Below are 20,455 nucleotides of genomic sequence, written 5' to 3' on the forward strand. Positions count from 1 at the left end.
TTTGGTGATTGCAACCACGCGGCCAGTCTTGGAGAGAAGTTTTTAAGTATTCTCACTTGGCTCCAAGATTTGTTTGTAAGTCCCCAACCTTTGTTTCCTTACTGTGAGTGGCTGTTTCTTTTTCCAGGCATATCTCCTAATTGTTTGTTATTTGTTGAATTGAGAGTGATTAGATCCTCATGTACCTGACTGAGGGTAAGACTGTAGAAATACGTTTTTTTTTTTAAATTGTCTGGGGCTGGAGAGGTAGCTCAGCGTTTAAAAACATGGCCTTCCAGGGCCCTCAGGTCTGTTTACCCACGGGCGTCCGGCAGCCCACAGCCAGCTCCAGGGAGTCCAACCCTCCTTCTCACCTTATGTTGCATTCACATAGACACGTACGCACGTGTAGGTAAATCTTCTTAATTGCCTGAAATTTTAGAATTGTCGAGCCAGAGGAAACCTTAAGTGGTTTAGTCCAGTCCTTTCATTTATGGGTCAGATATTTCGCTAGCGGAGAGTTGCAGTGGCCCCGGTGTTACACCTTCTGGCGTCAGGTCTTGAATAGCGCCCTCAGCTGTCAGCTGGACGTTGTTTTGGGGAGGTCTAGCAAGGTCACTTAAGGTTCTGTTTGAAGGTACTTATTTTCAGTCTGGCTGTGAATATTGAATCATACCATTAATGCCCATGTTTTTATAGATTTTTATCTTTCCTTTAGAATTTCTTGGTCATTTTCATGTGTTGTTTTGAAATTTTTATTTGCTTGTTTATTTTGTAATGCTGGCAGTCAGGCCTTGAGCATTCTGGGCAAGCATTCTAAGCTACACCCTTAGCTCTTGATATTTTCCCAGGTTTTAAAATACATTAGTATGGTTATTTATAAGTCTCTTTAATGTCATTTCAATCTGTAAATGTTAAGGCATTTTAAACATGGAACTTCGCTTTTGTCCCGCAGGCAACGACACCACCTAGTCAGGGAAGGCCAGACTCTCCAGTGTATGCTAACCTGCAGGAGCTGAAGATGTCGCAGTCTGCTCTGCCTCCGCTTCCCGGGAGCCCAGCCGTTCAAGTCAACGGGGAGTGGGAAACTCACAAAGACAGCTCAGGCCGCTGCTACTACTACAACCGGGCAACCCAGGAGCGAACCTGGAAACCGCCCCGATGGGCTCGCGATGCTGGCCCAGGCCGCGAGTTCCAGAGCCTAGGAGATCAAGAGGTGTGCGCACGCCGGGGCCGGGAGGCTCCTGCTTGCTTGCTTTGTTACTCAGAAATGAGGGAAAGGGTGTGTTTTCTAGGTGTCTGTGGTAGAGCACTTGGGTCTCTAGGATAGCAGACATTTCCCAGCTTCCTTCTGACCTCTAGCTAGTGTGCACGTGCTAGGTTAGGGAAGGCTCACTCCTTCCTGGGGGCCTGAGCTGTCCGCTGCCTCAGGAGGCGCCAGCGCAGCGCATGGGCGCTTGGCCGGCGGGTCCTGGCTGCATGGCAAGCTTGAGGCTGGCCCATTTGTAGCTCCCTTCCCCCAAAAGGATGCTTACTGCCTAAATCAGTGAAAACAGAGAAGGTCCATGGCTTGATCTAGCAGAGAAGTAGAAACAGTTACTTCGCTGAGCAAAACAGTCACTTTTCTTTCTTTGTGTTCTGGGGCATCAGCCTTCTTTATGGTTTCCTGCCATCAAGGATCCAAGCTGGCCTTTAATTCTGCTTACGGGAAGGAATGACGGTTCTCGTGCTGTAGTCGGGCTAGTCAAGAGTAGCACAGGGCTCTCACAGCTGTCCTCACCGATGCCCTTGCCTTTCCTCACACCTCTGCCAGGGTCAGAGAGGCCCAACTAGTTACATCTTAGTGAAGCCCTGGGCTTCTTTTGTAGTTAGATGGGAAGGGAAGAGGTGGATGGGATTGGTGGGACTTGGTGAAGGCCTGCCATTTTGTGCTGGGCCACACATGAGGGATACCAGCTCTCACAGGAGGCAGCTGGCTGCAGAGAGAGGTCCAGTGAATGTCCCAGGAAGGAGAGAGGTCATGCGTCCTGCAGTTAGCAAAGTCTTAAGAGCTCTGTAGCTAATATTCCCCTTCTTGTCCTACTTCTCAATTGGCTATTCATAGCTCTCTTTGATGGTGACTTACAGTATTCACAATTGAGAATAAAATAGAAATACCACAGCCAAAATGCTCAAAAAAAGAAAAGGTCGGGAGGGGCGGTGTGCTCTTACTTGTATCTGGATCACAGCTCTAGAAAGATTTGAAAATAACCATTTGTGTGTCAGTAGTAAAATCTTCATAATTATTAAGGAAAGGTTAAATTATAGAATAGTAGAAATTTTGAGGTGTACACAGGAACTTTTTATAAATTTCTTAGCTTCTAATTCTGTAAACGAAGGTGATCTGTCTGTTGGTCTCAGCTTACACTTTCTGCACGTACTGTGTAAAAATAGGTATTTCCAAAGTGTCTAGAGCACATCTTTACCACTTCTGGAGAAAGGGAGCACATGGGAGGTGAAAATGAGAGACCATGAGTCTGACAATGTCTTGTTCTGCTTTTGTATTTAATGAATCAAATGCTTGAGTATAAAATTCTATCTAGGTTGGAAATCGTTTTCTCTCACAATCGTAAGGTGTTCTGAACTTCACTTGAGTCTGACATCTGTGTCGGTTGCTTGACTTTCCTGTGGGACCCTGTGGGTCTTTCCATGTGGACTACCTGGTCTCTGGAGGTTTCAGATGTCCTGCCTACAGCATGGACTTCCAGGATGTTGGTGTTGGCATGCGGCCCTCAGTGGTTCTTAGTCCTGTACCCATCCTAACTGTTTTGCTTTGCAACTCAGGGTCTTCCTGATGGCCATCTTGAGGGGAGTAACTCCCACACTCCTTCTGGGGACATGCCTAGAGGATGGGCATGAAGAAAGGGGTTCTGTACCTTTAACCCTCTTGTCTTTCTGTCTGTATACCCTGACCTTCTTCTCCCCGCTCTAATCCTGTTGGTTCCCAATTCGCTGAGTAAGCGTGTTGTCCCGTGTCCCAGTGTAGACTGTGCTCTCTCCTGCATGGCTCGTTGAGGCGCTTGTTACCTCTAACTGCTCTCTAGGGCCTTGTGGGCGTGTGTCTTTTTAGACATAATTCACTGCAGATATTTTTATAAAATTTGAAAAAAAATTGATCATGCCTCTCTTTTCTCAGAGCAGGGGTTACAACCCTCCCAAGACTGGGACCCTTTACTCCAGGTCCTCATGTTGTAGTGACCCCAACCACAAAGTTACTTTGTTGCTACTTCATAGCTATAGTTTTGCTGCTGTCATGAATCATGATTGATATCTGCTATGCAGGAGGTCTAGTCTGTGAAAGGATTGTTTACTCTTACCTGCCTCAGGGCCCAGTAGGTGTAGAGGCTGCCTTAGAAGCTTGTCTGGTGTTTTCCTCCGAGCAGTGTCCTTTCCTGGTGACAGTGTTTACAGAACAGATGTGTTTTCTAGGACCTTGTCAGTGTAGACTGATTGTCACAATGAGGGAGTGCTGCTCTCTAACAGCACGAGTTCACAGCAAAGGCTGGCGGCCTGAGGACAGCGGTGCTGCTGCCCACGCTGCCGGGACATCCACCGTGGCTGCTTGATCACAGCTCAGCCTTGACCAGTGCTCCCTGGCCCTGCAGTCAGCTGCTGCAGGCTCTTGTTGCATATTTTATTTCTATTTTAGCTTCTCTGTTGTGAATTACAGCTCAACATTAATCTTCAATTTTACTTTTTTTCCTCAAATATCTTCTGTTTTCAGTACATGCTTTTAAGTTCCGATGTGAGCTTTTCTTAGTGATAGAATCTTTTATTTATTGTCCAGCCACGTGAGATGTGTGTGTAATTTTTTTTATTGGCATATGTTCAGCACACACAGGGTTGAGTTGAGTTTTATTTAAAGAACTAACATAGTTCCAAGTTGTCTATTGACTTGGTTCTTTTGGTTTGGTTTGCTAATTTATTCTCGTGTTTCCTGGCTTCCATTGTTGATGCTGAAAACTCAGCTTTCCCTTTGATCCTATGAAGAGTAGGCTGTCTCTTGTTGGCTGTCTCTTGTTGGCTGCTCGGAAGATTTACGTCTGTAACCTCCCAGGGATGTGGATGGTGAAGACCCCTTTGCTGGCCACCTTTCCACTGTGACACCATACTGCAGAAAAGCAAATTAAAAGGAGGGAAGGTCCATCTGGGCGCCTGTCTTCAGTCTGGCCAGCTGGGTCCTTTGTTTCTGGGTGTTTGTGGGGGAGAACTTCACAGGAGGGCATAGTGCAGGAAACCTGCTGACCTCAGGACAGCTGCCAGAGAAGAGAGAGGTGAGGGCTCAGAGGTAGACAGCAAGGAGCCAGGGACAGCTGCACTCTCAAATGCATCCTGCCTTTACCCGCTTGCTCAAGCCGGTCCTGCTTTTCCCAGCTCACTCCTTCTCAGCCCAGGTATGGAGGGTCTAATCCACACGGAGCTTTCTCCCAGCGGCACCGGGCTGGGAACCAAGCCTGCGCGCTGAAAGCAACAACTAATTGTTTCTATTTCCTGTCAGGACTTTTTCCAGGATTGCATTAATATGATAAAATAACTAACTGTTGTTAATTTTACTTCACGACTTACAATGTACTAAAGACAATTTATTTTGAAAAGTAAATATTTGAATATTAATATATTCAAGATATCCTAGTATTTATAGCTGAGTAAATTCAGTCTTTTTAGATTCTCATTCATTGCATATTTATATTCAAAGAAGAAAATCCTTGTGTTTCTGACCGTTTGTAGCCTCTTTCGTCAGAAGAGAACTACCACAGCGGTTGTTTGAGCCAGTCAGATAGTCAGTGTGGTTCTCCTCCAAGGGGTTGGTCAGAAGAGCTGGATGAACGTGGGCATACCTTGTATACCAGTGACTATACTAAGGAGAAGGTACTTGTCTTTTTCTTCTTTTTTTCCTCTAGCGCGCCTTTACAGACTCCTCTCATGAGAGAATGTGTCCTGAGGTGTAATAGTAACGAGTAAACTCCTCAGTGGCCTGAAGGAATGTAAATATAGCCCAGCACTCAGGAGGCAGGGATGGGCCCGTTGAGTTTAGGTTAGTTTGGACTGATCAGCGAGCTCCTTCCAAAACATCTCATGGAAAATAGTCCTCCTGGTGATTTTACAGTGGAGTGAGTGCATGGTAATACTATTGAGTCATGGTTTTGTTTGTTGTGGCCGGGGTGGAAAATGTGGCTTCACACATGCCACACCAGCACTCTGCCTCCAAGCCACACCCCGATTCAAGTTTAAACACGCTGCCGCAGTGGTGGTTTTGTGTTGCAGATGACCCTTCAGATGGACCTTTGGGGGCGGGCCTGCTGTCATTTGCCCACACTTCTTTAATACAGATATTTCTCTGTGTGTCTCTTGGGGGAGGGGGAGGCTCTTTCGGTGATTTTTCTCAACCTGCTGTTATTATACTCTCACACCCTTACGTCTCTTTTAATCAGGACCAGATCTGTGTAAAACAAAAACCATGAATCTAGTATTTTGTGATTAATTTATGAATGAATATCAAATTTTAATGCATTACCCATAAAGTCATGTTGGCTGGCTGATTTGCTAGCTGTAAGGGTAGGCTTCGGCAAATAGCCCTCTTCCCTGCTTCAGTTATTTAGCCCCAGAATGTATAGAACTCTTGGTTTTCACTGCTATAAGAATAAAGATTATACATTTATGTCACAGTAGTATTTTCCCCGTTAGTCCCTGTTTTTTATTGTGTGCAGTTCTTCTGTTATTGTTACTTACAATACATTGAGTACAATGCATTAGCTGAGGAAAATAATGTAAAATAATGAATGCAAATGAGGCTTATATTGTGAAGCCTTCTACCTGAAATTTGAAGAGCAGTTTTTTAATGTTTCAGACCTGTTCTTACTGTGCCCTCCGCTAGCAGGCGTGTCCCCGTGTGCCCGTGTGTCACACGCTTCTCACTCTGCTGTTAAGTGACACCTGAACTGCTCTCTGACGTTTGAGGAAAGAGGGAGCTGACTGGATGAAATTCCTGAGGAGTGTCTAGTAACCGTTAGCATGGGTGTCTAAGCACGTTGTTTCAGATGAATAACCCTGGGTGTTTTGCAGTGGCTCAAGCACGTGGATGACCAGGGCAGGCAGTACTACTACAGCGCAGATGGCTCCCGGTCCGAGTGGGAGCTGCCCAAGGTAAGGAGCTGCCGAGCTCGTGTGCCCAGTGTCCGGAGATCGCACTGACCTGTTGGTTTGCTTGTTTTAGAGCCGGTCTAGCTCTGTAGCTCACTCTGGTCTCAAGTGTCCTGTGTAGACCAGCGTAGCTCTCAACTTATCTCACAGATTCATTCTTAGCTTGTTTTATTCTGTAAAAATCAGAAGTCTGCTCCTTTCTGAGTTCTTTTGCAAACCTGTGATTCCCTAGCATCATCAGAGATGCGTGTTCACCACTTCTTCATCCTGGTTACTCTTACTCAGGATGTCTTTTGATAGCTTGAACCTGGTCTTTCATTATCTCCGGAAGTAAGAGTTCTGCCTGGTGCCAGTAGTGCCAGCCCTGTCTGGTTATCTGAGGTTCTGACAGGAGACAGGATCGTAATGGTATTCAAGATCATTAGTGAAGGTGCATTTCAGTGAATCAGTCACACACACACACACACACACACACACACACACACACACAAACGTACACACACATGACATTACCAGATAAACATAGTGTATGGTACAGAGTGTCACATTTTGCTGCAGTATTGTAAGTTTGTATCAATATTTCAGGCATGTAGCACAAAGGCAGTAATCACATGTAATGCATTATAACAGGGACTTGTCTGCGTGTGCATCACATAGTGAGCATTGCCGTGGTGGCCAGAAGAGGGTGCTGGATGCCCTGTACTTACAGCAACGGCAAGTCCCTCCGCGTGGGTTCTCTGTAAACACCCTTAACCTCCGAGCCATCTTTCTAGCTCCTTGAGAAAGATTTAAAAAATAGGAGCATATAAAGTTAAAAAAAAAGCAAGTTAAAGAATGATGGTTACATTATATAAAATATTAAAACTTAGAACCAATATTTTGATACTAAATTTTAAAGTTTAAACAACAATATGTTGATACTAAAGTTTTATCATGAGATACATGTGATGAACACGGGGCTTCGTCTTAGAGCATCGCACAGGAGGGAGGAGAGGCACAGCTGGACATCAAATTCAGAAGGTGTCAGTGTGTCCTTGATTCTGTGTTACATTAGAAGCACCTGAAGCAGACATCTTACGTTAAAATGGGAAAGCTTAGTGCTGGGTTCTTATTATAATCTATCTACATGTATATGTTTAAAATAATCCACAATAAAGTTTTAATTCCGATTTTTGAAAGTTTCTGTAAGGATTAGAAACATGTTGATGTTTGGTTGTCTTTTTTACACTCAGGGCGTTTAAGCTGTGGTTTTCTCTTCTTTTTCTGTGTGTGTACACTTGGCCATCGGTGTTTAACGTTTTGTTGTGCCTTCTTTGCTCCTGAGACTATTCTGTGCAGAGTAAATTGTGAGCACATTTAAAATTACGATTATTACTCGTACATCATTTTTTTTAGCACATGGAGAGGCTCTTTAAAGTGTAGTAATTACAAGCTCAAAAGCCAGGCAAGGTCTGTGACGTTTCATGTGCAGGCTTCCACGCCACACAGCGTTTGCCGTGTGACTGTTTTCAGAGAGGCCCCCGTGCAGCAGGTGGGCTCTGTACGTTTGAAATGTCTGGCCCAGGGTTCGGTGGGCTTTAAACGCCATCTCTGTTGGGTCTAGAAATGATAATCTGAAGACTGTTGTCAGAAAACACTGAGTTGAAAACAAATACCCATATGTGTTGACTGTCACTCCCCAATTTGAGTGTGAAGAAACGGGAAGCAGCTTTGTTAGGTGGCTTTTCAGCGTTCACTTGGAGAGTCAAAAAATAAGATACCATGCACAGAAAGCATACTCTAAGTACAGTTATTGAAGTTACAACCAAAGTCATTGAAAGCCGAGGTTTGCTGGGCTAGGTTTAGGGCTGAGGGGAGTTGTAGCCTTCAGTTTCAGAAAAAGAAGGCATCTGTGGAAAAGTTGATTTTTATTGTTATTTTATTACAGCTTAAAGCATTTAAATGCCTACATATGATAGCACACCCTCAAAGCTTTATAGTTCTCCATCTTTCTGTATGATATACTTAACATTCCAGACTCCTCCATGGTTAAATATTCCACTGATAACACATTAATTTCATACGCAACTTCCTTTTGGCAGCGAATGCCTGACCTGTTTTCTGCGGAGTTGGTATGTTCAGAAGCACTGTTCAGAACTCGTATTTAGAAAACCAGCAGTGTGTCTAGCCTTAAGTGAAACAAAGACAGATCCTTAAACCATTAAGTGTAAAAACTGTACATGTAAACCGTTTCTCAACCTTATGTTAATATTAACATAGGTATGTTAACATATGTTAACATATGTTAGTATTAACATAATCCTTGTACTTCAGTTACTCAGAGCAGCTCCGGGTGAGGGAACAGCTCTGTCCTGTCTTTTTCGAAGCTGAAGAACCATTTGGGGGAGTGAAATTCCAGAAGATGACACTAGCCAGGCATAGGCAGCTCTACCACCTGGGGTCTCGGTCGCGTCCCCGGGCTGCTCAGCAGGAAGGCGAGGCTGCACAGCCCTTGGTGTGCTCTCACTTGAGGATTGTCTCGTGGTCATAGGTCATAGGAGCTGTTGCAGACTCACGCTTGTGTTGTTTGCTTATGAAGTGTGTTTTGTTTTCTCTAGTACAATGCTTCGTTCCAGCAGCAAAGGGAAATCTTTAAAAGTCGGAGCTTGGACAGGCGGCTGCAAGAGCCGATTGTGCTGACCAAGTGGAGACACAGCACCATTGTGTTGGACACCAACGACAAGGTGAGAGCCTGGAGAAAGTATGTTGAATCTTGGCGAGTGGAATTCCATTGTTCACACTGGGTCCCACCCATTTGCACTAATATTTATGTAAAATATTGCTGTTGTTACATTCAATTCTTGGCTAAAACATTGATTTCCTTTGAACAAGTAAAAATTGTTATTTTGTTTATTTTTTTTTTTTTTACTATTTTATCCATATGACTATGTGGATAAAATTTGTTACATCACCCCTTACTAGCCTCTTGTACCACTGAACCCCATCTCAATAGCTCTCCCTACTTTCACCTTTTTGCTCTGACAGCGGACTACATTCAATTAGGGTTTCCCAAGTGACCCTGGGCTTTTTTATTTGGGCAAGGGCCACTTATCAGTGGCTACACCACTGAGGAGCCCCATCCCTTAATGGCCCACGGCCCCTCAGGAGGATAAGACCTCATGAGTCCCTGTGAGTGTTGGGATATGGAGATGCCTAGTCCTGCCAAGGCCTCTGCTGCATTGAGTTTGTGGGTGCAGCGGCTACAGCACATCCAGAAGAGCTGCGGAGCCTCCTTCCCACCCTAGGTCTTCTGTCCTCTTTTCCATGATGTTCCCTGAGCATCGAGGGGTGATACAGAGAGCCGTTGAGAGTTACTCAGTGCTCTTATCTACATGTGAAAATACTTCCTTAGCCACATGGCGTGAGTTTGTATTCAGCATCAGCTGTTAGGCAGTAGTTTTGGCTTTGGGTTTTCTCAAATTTTGTACAATAGACCAACTTTTTGTGACATACTGATGGCTGATGTATGTACTTGACACATTTGAGCTAGCGCATGTGTATATAATCATATATAACTATAATATATAGTATAGTTCTGTATTATAATATATAATAAGCATACATACACACACACTTAACACTACTTCAAGCCACTTTTGCTGTCTTTGATCTCCAGGAAGGTTCATATAGTAAAGATTTTATTTTCTCTGTCCCAGGAAAGGCTGTGATTCTTCTTACTTTATTCTTTCCCACAGCCTAAGGCATGATGTTCTATGTTTCTAATAGGGTATGGATTTTGACTCAGGTTCCAGAAGGGATACTTTTTTAACAACTTCAGTTATACTAGTAGAAAACCATTTCCTTGCAGGGCATGGTGGGCATTTACAGTCCATTTGGAAAACATCAGTCATACCCATTAGAAGGTGAAGGGATGATGATACCCAAAATTAGACACATTGTCTTTGCAAAGTCTTCCAGGAATCTTCTTTTTCTGTAAATCCACCATCACTTTTGTGCATAATTAAGTTTTTCCACATCTCCACCTTCCTTCCTTCCTTCCTTCCTTCCTTCCTTCCTTCCTTCCTTCCCTCCCTCCCTCCCTCCCTCCCTCCCTCCCTCCCTCTTTTTCCCTCTCTCCCTCCCATTCTTCCCTCTCTCCTTCCCATCTTCCTCCCTTCCTTCCTTTCCTCCTTCCCTTCCTTCCTCCCTCCTTCCCATCTTCCTCCCTTCCTTTCTCCCTCCCTCCCTCCCTCCCTGTAGGATCTTCCTCTCTGGCTTAGGCTGACTTGGATCTTGGCTGCTGTCTTAGTAACTTCTCTGGCTGTGAACAGACACTAGGAAGGCAGTCTTATAAAGGAAAGCATTTAATTTGGGGGCTCATGGTGAAGAGAACTAGCATCTGTGATCAGCAGGGTGGGGAGCATGAAGTACGCGGGCAGGTGCAGCCCTGGAGCAGTAGGTCGCTCAGAGCTTACAACTGACCCACTCGTGCGCGTGGAGGACCCCTACTTGCCCTCACACCTCCTCCAGTGAGGCCACACCTCCTCCAGTGAGGCCACACCTCCTCCAGTGAGGCCACGCCTCCTAATCTTCCCCAAACGCTTCATCAGCTGGGGACCACATTCAGATACATGGGGCCCTGACCTCCATTGACCTCCGACTGTAGCCTCCAGGGTGCTAGAGTATAGGCGCACACCACCATGCTTGGCTAAAGGGAGCCTCGTGGTCACTTCCCCCATGTTTGGCTACTTTCAGTCTTGAACCCTTTTGTAAACAATTGATTTCATCCACTTTAAAGTAAGATGTTTTGTTAGTGCAATTGAGTGTAAATTAGTCTTCTTATATAGACAAGGTAGATGCTTAAAGAGCGCAGTGTGCACACGCTCTTTATTTACAGTACGGGCCAACAGAGCAGTAATGAACGTGGGCCAGTCTCTAGTTTTTATATTTTCAATAATATTGCACAACTAAATGTAGAAGTCTAGAAGACGTATTAAAGGAATGGTGTTTTGGAATCTGTCATTGAAGATGTATTTGAAACTCTATTAGTATTGAGATTAGCCTAGGCAAGGGAGATTCCTAGAGTTGTTTAATAGAAAATACAGTCGGTTCCAAGGATTAGGGTGTATTTCTAGCTGTTTAGAAGCCTCTTAATAGCCACACATCATACGGCAAGGCAAAAGCCATTGCTGAGCTGCTTCAGCCACCTCCAATGAGAATGAAAATGAGTACTCTGGTTCCCTTTTTCAAATATCCCGCCATGTTCAAGGGTGTGTGTGCATGCGTGCACACACAGTTCTGTGAGATTCCGCTCTAGTCTGATCCTTGAAGTCACCCTTATGGGGTATTACTTCATGTCTGTTTTTATCTAATTGTCCTCGGGCAGCAGTAATGTGACTGTGCTGAGAACAGACATTTACTTGTTTTTAGTAGAAATCTCCCTCTTCCAGTTTACCCTTTGAAATAAATTCACAGCTAATTGCTTCATCGAGTAAATATTTCTATTTCTTTTTATCACCTAAATATGCCTTCTCAAACTAGGGCAGTCTTTGAGGCTATGAGGAAGAGACTGCACTAGCAAAAGCTTATATATAATGAGCACATATAATTTAAATGGAGTAAAACCCAGTGTTATATGGCAAGTCTGGTTCCCGTGACATGAGTCCTCGTCCAGGGCAGATAACCCTGGAGGCAGTTGTGGGAGTGTCTCTGTTTATTAGGTCTTGAGTGGATTTCCTTGTTCTGCTTATGTATGGTTTTTACTAAAACTATTCGGGGATGTCTGTATGCATGTGTTCTTACAGAGATACATAAATGCATATTGCTTCTTTATGAACTTATAATTAAGTGTTCATTATTACTCTTCTTTTGGTGTTATGTATGTGAGACCTGTATTGCTTTTCTTCAGTTACTTTGTAGTTTGTGGATCATCCAGTCTTTTACCTTTTCAGGCTGTTTTAATACACGTGGAGGTAATGACTGACGTCAGGAAGGTTACTCAGATGAGGCTAAACTGAAACCTGGATAAGCTTAGTTTGTTTCTCTGGGGTTTGTGCATAGGATTTTGATACTTTGTTGACTAGTGGTGTCAGCTTTGGTTGTTTGGTTGTAAGAGTGTCCTTCCAAAGGTTTCCTTGGAGATCTTGGTTGTTGCATTCTTTCTGTGTGTATACATTCAGGGTGCAAACTGAAGATGTTTTTCCAAGAGAATGAGTGTTGAGATCAGGGCTTTTCATGGTGACTTAAATCACTCTTAGGTTTGTTGTCAGCGTTTTATAGTGTCATAAGCACAGAGGCTGGAAGATGTGAAGATGAAGTTCGAAAGCATTGCCGGGTTGGATTGTGAATTAGCAAGGGGATTGGGGTGACGTTTCTCAGTCTCACGAATCTAGGAGAATGAGGAAAATTGAAATAGAAGTAGGTGTTGGTACGAGAATTTTTTTTCATTGTTACCCTTCATAAAAAACAATATCATTTAGTTTTGACCAAACTGGGTGTTATAGAACCCCTTGCTTCTTTGATTATGATATTCTTATAAGCTTAGACATGAAAATATTCTCCCCTCACCCAGTACATCACTGATCTTTAAATGCTAGATTTCTCTGGTGTATATTTTTATCTTTATAGCTAATTATTGGAGAGTAGCTGTACATTCCATTAATTCTGATAACAATTAAATTTATTTTGTCATATTGCTTTAGACTTAAATCCATTTTATCGGTTACCACTTAATTGCTGTGAACGGCCCTGATAATCACATCTGCCATTAATACACGTTGTATGTTGACTGATGTATAAGTACTTGTAAATAGGGTTAATTAAAATGATAATAGTACTATTTTAGTCGACACAGTTGCTGTACAGACATGCCATGGTTTGTGACCTTGTAATAGCATGAATGGTCTTCAGATGAGTGCCATCCTGCTTGTAGAGTGTCTGAGATAGAAAGCAGCAAGGACTCGTTCCAGTTGTTTGTCTTGGTAAGCTCTCCCACCGTGGATCAGGGAGAAACAGGTGTGTTTAAAATAGAGTAACGTTTTTCATTACTTATTTCTTGTAGGATTCTTCAACTACCACAAAACTCTGCTTACCTGAAAATGAATCTCCTACCTCATCAAAGCATCAAGATCCAGTTAGTATATTAGAAACATACAGAATAAATAGCCTAGTAATCGCTTCCAGTAAATTAAAAATTTTTAAATATAATGTTGAAGTGTTTCTCGTGCCACTATTAAATTTTATTGGCTTTTTTAGAAAAAAAATACAATTAAAACAGTTTTTAGAATCAATTTTTTTTTGTTTTAAAGCCCCTTTTTGCAAAAATATGATATTAACTTATATATTGTTTTCAAGTGACAAATTTATACCTGGTTTTTAAAATAAAAAATTCTAAGCCAGCTGGGATGGCACATGCCTTTATTCCTGCCATTTTGGAGGCAGAGGCAAGTGGATCTCTGTGAGTTCAAGGCCAGCCTGGTCCACAGAGTGAGTTCCAGGACAGCCAAGGATACACAGAAAAACCTTGTGTCAAAAAAACCAAAAGGAAACAACAACCAAACTCTTCCAGAGAGTATTACAAATTACACTTCACTTTCTTTCCTAGGCCTGCAGTCTGAAGGTAAGACACATGCCCTTGCTTCCAGCAGCATGGCTGCCCTTGCGTCTGTGATGTGGAAGAGCGTGTCAGTCGGGGCCAGGCAGTGCGCACTCAGCCTCCTTCCTCTCACAGGGAACCATGGTTTGACCCTGTTAGCACTCTCCTGCTCTTCCTCTCACTGATGTGCTGTTGGCTTGTGCTGCTGTCCCCTTGTTGGTGACACTGAACACCTTAAGGAGGACACAGGCAAGACCGCAGGCTTCGGCTCCATGTGTCTTCCTGCTCCGACTGCACCCTGCTTGTTCTCTCCTGCCAGTAGCTGGGGCATGTCCACCAGGGTCAATTCAGAGTGTGCTCTCAGAGAAGGGAGGCCAGTTCTCCAGGCTACGTTCCCTAGGCCTCCTTGCGATGCTCTTTGTAGCACAAATCCACGTATTTCACAAAATCAAGAGCAGCTACTGGTCCCTCTGTGACCCACCTCTGTCACTGTTGTGTCCAGCAAGGAAACACCATTAGCACAGATGGGAACACTACTGTTCCTACTGGACAGCTACGAAGTAGCTGCTTAGCAGGGGCTTGTTGAGTTAATGAATGCGACTTTAATACTTTAAAAGACAAACTTTCATCAACACTATTTGATGAAATTAGGCCGAACTTATTTAATAGACCTCAGATTCTGTACAGGAACAGATCAGTTATTTCCAATCATTCCTGATCTTTGTGATCCTTTTTCCTAGTGTGCGTGAGTGTGTGCGTGCGTGCACGTGTGCGCATACACACACACACACACACACACACACGTACATGTGCGGGTGGTAATACATATTTATTTATTTTTTATTACAGTTTATTCACTTTGTATCCCCCCTGTAGCTCCCTCCCTCCTCTCCTCCCAACCCCACTCTCCCTCCCTCCTCTCCTCCCAACCCCACTCTCCCTCCCTCATCTACTCCCATGCCCCTCCCCAAGTCCACTGATAGGGGAGGTTCTCCTCCCCTTCCATCTGACCCTAGCCTATCAGGTCTCATCTGGACTGGCTGTAGTATCTTACTCTCTGGGCTGGTAAGGCTGCTCCCTCATCAGGGGGAGGTGATCAGAGAGCCAGCCACTGAGTTCATGTCAGAGACATTCCCTGTCCCATTACTAAAGAACCCTCTTGGGCACTCAGCTGCCATGGGCTACATCTGAACAGGGGTTCTAGGTTATCTCCATGAATGGTCCTTGTTTGGAGTATCAGTCTCAGAAAAGATCATGCAAATCAAAATGACCCTGAGATTCCATCTTACACCCATCAGAATGACTAAGATCAAAAACTCAAGTGACAACACATGCTGGAAAGGATGTTGAGAAAGGGGAACCCTCCTCCATTGCTGGTGGTAATGTCAACTGGTACAACCACTTTGGAAATCAATCTGGCGCTTTCTCAGACAATTAGGAACAGTGCTTCCTCAAGATCCAGCTATACCACTCCTAGGCATATATCCAAAAGAGGCTCAAGTACACAGTAAGGACATTAGCTCAACCATGTTCGTAGCAACTTTATTTGTAATAGCCAGAACCTGGAAACAACCCAGATGTCCCTCAGTTGAGGAATGGATACAGAAATTGTAGTACATGTGTATTTTCTTGTTAAATATTGTTTTCAATTGTAGATTTTATGGTTCCCATCACATTGTATATACTTTCTTTTTTTTTTTTAATAAGCAGTAAGCAGAGCTTTTCTCTTTAAACTTAGTTTAAATTTAGTTAATTCAATTCACAGAAATGTTTTTATAGACTATGTTTAATAAAGAGGGATTTCTAGGTAATCGCAGAAATAAAAGATTTTGTAAATCTACATATTGCTTAACTGCATTGTTGGCCGATGAGTTCCCTTTTCATTGGACAGCCATTAAACTGTCCTGGACGCAGGGTGCCCTCTGATGGTCACCACGGGCACTGCCGCACCATCGGGCCTTCTGTTCCAGTCCTCTTCTAACACAGAACAACTGTGTTGATTCTGCCGGGGCTTGTGTTTGCACACACAGGCTGCTGCTCTCCCCTCTGAGCACCTTTTCTGCTCCCTGGCCTCCTGCCTGGCCTCTTATCCCTTTGACCTCTCTTCCTGACGTCTGCTTTCCAGGCCTCGCCTCTGCTGCCTTGCTTCCAAGAGCCCGGTCTCTTCCACTTATACCTACTCTTCTCCCCCTCTGTATGCATTACATTTTTGGGTGTAGATATTTAGTGGAAGTAAAGGTACAGATTTACAAGGTTTTCTAAAAATGTGACTTTGGAACAGATTCTTCTTTCTAGTTGCTTAAATTTGGCACTTTGCTTAGTATCCTCCTTTTCCCCTCTATGCCACCCCGACCCTATGAGCTGTGTCTCTCTGAAATTTAGCCCCATGCTCACTGCCCTCAAGTTTAGACCTTTGGCATTTCTTCAGTGTATCGGTAGCTGCCATGCTACTGTCTCTTAGTGTCTCTCTTCCGCTTCTCTGCCTTGCCACATGATTGGAGGAGGAGCCTGGGATGCACTCTGTCTCTCTACTTCGTCTTCATCTGGTTGGCTTGAGCTCCTTAGGTCAGGGGTCAGCTTTTAGAACGCTGCTTGGATTCTGTCCTTCCTTTTCCAGGCTGAATTCAGTTCACCTGTCTAGCTTGAGGTGGGGTCCACTTCTCAGAGCATGTAACATACTGTGTGATGATTAGTTTGGGGATTTTCTGTACATTTGGATGCAGCAAGTTTGGAGAGTGCTTAATACTTAGAGCCAGTTTTTTTCTCTTATTCCCTGTGTGAAATTTGGGGAAAGCTCTTTTGAACGGTGTGTAAACAAATGCAGCCTTTTGTTTTGTTTTGTTTTTAATTAGTTTTCTCCCTCCATTGACTCTGGCAAGAATCCCTGATTCAGGTTCTTTCTCATTACTGTGCTTAACCTGTCTGTCGCTGCTGCTGCTCCATTCATTGTCACTTTTTATTTGATGCCTGGCTCCCTGTCCTGTTGCTGCTTCTGTGCTGTTCCAGCTGTCTTTAGAACGGTTGAGAGTCTCACTGCTGTCCATTCACGTTAGGTGGCCCATCCAGAGAGTTCATGTTGCTACTCTCATTCTGTGAGAAATTTCTTGCAGTACCCTATGAAAGGACAGTACATTAAGAAGGCTCTTATAGAATGTTTTATACACATTTAAAGTTACAGTTATGTAATATCTTGTACATATTTAAAACTGTGTCATTGACATTTTGCTGAAAGGCATTAGGATTCTTATGAAAAGTGTCAAATTTGCATATCTGAGATCAGACAGTGATGTTTTCTAAAACAATTGCAGTAAAGTTATGAATGAATTATTTCCAAGTCTTCAGTGTGGCAGCAGTAGGAGTTAGCAAGTTTCCAACTAGAGATGCAAAGTTTCAAACATTACATTGTAAACATTGTTAAGATAGTTAATATTATGTTTATACGCCATGCAAAAAAAGATTCACATTTCCCGTTAAGGTACCTAGAGAGAATTTAGTGAGGAACCTGTCAAATAGAAATAAATTTGGGGGCTGGAGAGATGGTCCAGTAGTTAGGAATGCTTGCTGGTCTTGGCTGAGGACCTGAGTTTGGTTCCTGGCACTCATCAGGCAGCTCACTGCCTGTGATTCCAGTGCCAAAGGATCTCTGCTGGCTCCTGTGGGCACCTGCACTTGTGTGCACAAACGCAGAGGCATGCCCACATGCCCACATGCAGACACATGCATACGCATGATTAAGAACAGAACAGTTTTTTTTTAACAAGAAATATATTCTGAACTTATTTTCTTTGTGTTTGAATATGTGTTTCAGTTGCGTTATAAGTGGCTGTTGTCTCATGCCTGTATTGTTTGTAGTGTTGATAATTATAATAGCTACCAACTCATTTTGATTAATCTCATTTGTATAGGAAACTAATACAGGGAGAAACTATTACTTCATTTTTACTTGCAAGACTTTTAAGATGACATCAGCTAGCTTTTGCTTTCATGGTGGTTAATGATAGTTTCTGTCACTTTTACATTTTTAGCATAACATAGTGAGTCTAGTGTTTTCAAGGCCCAGAGCACCCCATGGTAGTATGTTCAGTGAAGCACATACCCACATTTCTTTCTATGACATTAGAGTCTGTGCATTGTACTAGGGGACTTTTGAGTAATTTATTAGTGGCTTCATTAGTTCTGCCTAGTCCTTATTAAGTTCTGACATAATCAAGGTTTTTTCAAATGTTAATTTTTGTGCTATTTATCACATCACATCATATCACATTCTTTGAACAGGCTCACTAGTGAGCCTGGGATCTATCTATTTCCTTCACCCTAATGTGTGTGTGTGTGGGGGGGGTTCCAGGCACACCTGGCTTTTTTACATGGGTGGTGGGGATTTGAACTTGGGCCTTCACATTTGCAATTCAAATGTCAAACATTTTCTGGTGACTACTGGTGAAACTCTTAATTGCTAACACAGTATCTACTGACTGCTGGGACTTAAGGAGAAAAAGATGTTTTGCCAGTGTGGTTGGGCATGTCTGTGATCTTCTACTATCTGTGAATGGTAGAGGAGGGAGTTCAAGGGTAGGCTTGGGTGTTTAGCAAGTTCCAGGCCAGCCTGGGCTATGGCCCTTTCTCAAAATTAAATTAAATTAAATTAAATTAAAAAGTCCTTAATTGCAAATTACTGACAGTACATTACAAAAACGTCAGTACTCTTACCATGCTGTAGTAGTAGGCTGTTGTATGCTAACTGATCTTTTCAGTTTTTAGACTGTAAAGTCGTTTGGATTCCATTGATTATTGCAATTTGGACATTATTACCTATATGAATGCTACATAAAAAGTGTCATTTTGTTTCATAGGGTCAGGAGAAATATGGATTGCTAAATGTAACAAAAATTACTGAAAATGGAAAAAAGGTTCGGTAAGTATGAAATCTTTAATATTCTTACATATTTAGCTGACTGAAGGAGATGAGAGCTTACATTCCAGTAGAACCGATAGAACAGCTTAGAGCCGTTTTCAGTCATGTATCTTCTAGTGAGCTTACTGTGAAGTGTTTCCTTTAACACGTTTAAAAATAGTATTCAGAAATAAGAAGAGGGACCTGAAGAAACATTGCTTTTTTTGGTATTCTTTGTTCAGCAAGCAGTTGGTGGGGCTTGTAATGAAAAGCAAAGATGACTGGTGACTGTAGCGAAGCCTCCACAGCGTCTGTCCTCCCTCAGGGCCATGGGCATGCGCGCTTTCCTCCAGACGGGGTCTACATGAGCATGCGTGCCTTCCTCCAGGCGGGGTCTACATGAGCATGCGTGCCTTCCTCCAGGCGGGGTCTACACGTGGGCGTTTGCGTAGACATTGACAACTCTCTTACAGAGACGGGGTTTCTCTGTGCAGCCCTGGCTGTCCTGGACTCACTCACAGCCATCCACCTGCCTCTGCCTCCTGGGATTAAAGGCATGTGCCACCATGCCTGGCTCTAGGTGACATTATTGATCATGGTCTGTTGTACATCTGGCTTGGAGATGGATCCATGTCATTACCTCAGGGCTGGCACAGCGTGTGCCACTACGGTCTAGTCAGTCATTAGCGCGTTAGTCACTCTCTGTGGAATGTTCCTGAACCTGCTGCCAGCAGACATTTGGGGTGCACACAGTGTGTGCTATTGCATGCAGTAGTCCACTTGACGTTCTTCTTAGTTAATTTTGCAAATGTATAAATGAATGGTTCAGTGGGTAGACGTGCTTGCTTTGCACATGGGAAGGCCTGAGTTCAAGTCCCCACCACCCATGTGAAAAAGCCAAGTGGGGCTGCACATGCCTGGACCCCCAGCATTGGGGGATAAGTAGGCGGATCCCAGGGGCTCACCAGAATGAGCCCCTGCAGAGTGAGAAACCCTGTCTTAAGGCAGGAAGGCAGAGGGCGCTGGGAGAGGTCACCTGGCCTCCTGCTGTGACTTCTGATGTGCACGTGTGGTCATGTGCGCACCTGCATGCAAGCACCACACTCACATACACACATGCTTTGTAGTCATAATTTAACTTTTATCTTAAAAGTTCCGTATGTACACTGAAGCGGAGAGGCTATTGTGGTGACCTGCCCATTGCTGACCTGCAGAAACGGTCACTTTTTACAGCTTTTTTCCTCTATTCCCACCAGCATTTTTCTGGGATGTTTTGCAGAAACACAGATACCAAAGTCTTTGTTTTCCTTTTGAAAGTTTTATATTCTTTTAAAAATTTTATTCACTTTATATCTCAGTCATAGCCCTCTCCCTCTTCTCCTCTTGGTCCCCCCTCTTCCCCTACCCCCTTTCCCTACTTCTCAAAGAAGGGGAGCCCCCCACACACCAACCCACCCTGACACATCAAGTCATCAGGATGGAGCACATTCTCTTTCACCGAGGCTGGGTGAGGCAGCCCCACCAAAGGAAAGGGATCAAAAAGCAGGCAACAGAGTCCATGTCAGAGTCAGCCCCCGCTCCCCTCACTAGGGATCCACATGAAGACCAAGCTGCCTGTTGGCTACATCTTTGTAGGTCCAATCCATGCATGGTCCTTGGATGGTGCTTCAGTCTCCACAGGCCCCCTGGGCCCTAGTTAGTTGGCTCTGTTGGTCTTCTTGTGGCGCTCCTGTCCCCTCTGGGTCCTTCTGTCCTTCCCCCACTCTTCCCCAAGACTTCTTGCACTCTGCCTAATGTTGGCTGTGGGTCTCTGTGTCTGTTCCCATCAGCTG

The 20,455-nt window shown here is 43.9% G+C and overlaps 1 protein-coding gene across 7 annotated transcripts in view; it reads left to right on the forward strand.

Annotated features, from left to right (window-relative positions):
- Positions 1 to 20,455, forward strand: part of Arhgap12 (Rho GTPase activating protein 12) — a 94,493-nt gene that overhangs the window by 53,525 nt on the left and 20,513 nt on the right. For 2 of the 7 annotated variants that reach the window (XM_060380632.1, XM_021664407.2), the window contains exons 4-9: positions 935 to 1,195; positions 4,747 to 4,887; positions 6,082 to 6,162; positions 8,757 to 8,882; positions 13,199 to 13,270; positions 18,583 to 18,644. In XM_060380632.1, the coding sequence (XP_060236615.1) occupies positions 935 to 1,195; positions 4,747 to 4,887; positions 6,082 to 6,162; positions 8,757 to 8,882; positions 13,199 to 13,270; positions 18,583 to 18,644 (743 nt within the window). The remainder of the gene's footprint in view (positions 1 to 934; positions 1,196 to 4,746; positions 4,888 to 6,081; positions 6,163 to 8,756; positions 8,883 to 13,198; positions 13,271 to 18,582; positions 18,645 to 20,455) is intronic. The other 5 variants (XM_060380634.1, XM_021664409.2, XM_060380633.1 and 2 more) reach the window with 3 other exon arrangements.

This window comes from Meriones unguiculatus, chromosome 3 (assembly GCF_030254825.1).
Source record: "Meriones unguiculatus strain TT.TT164.6M chromosome 3, Bangor_MerUng_6.1, whole genome shotgun sequence".
NCBI classification, from domain to species: Eukaryota; Metazoa; Chordata; class Mammalia; order Rodentia; family Muridae; genus Meriones; species Meriones unguiculatus.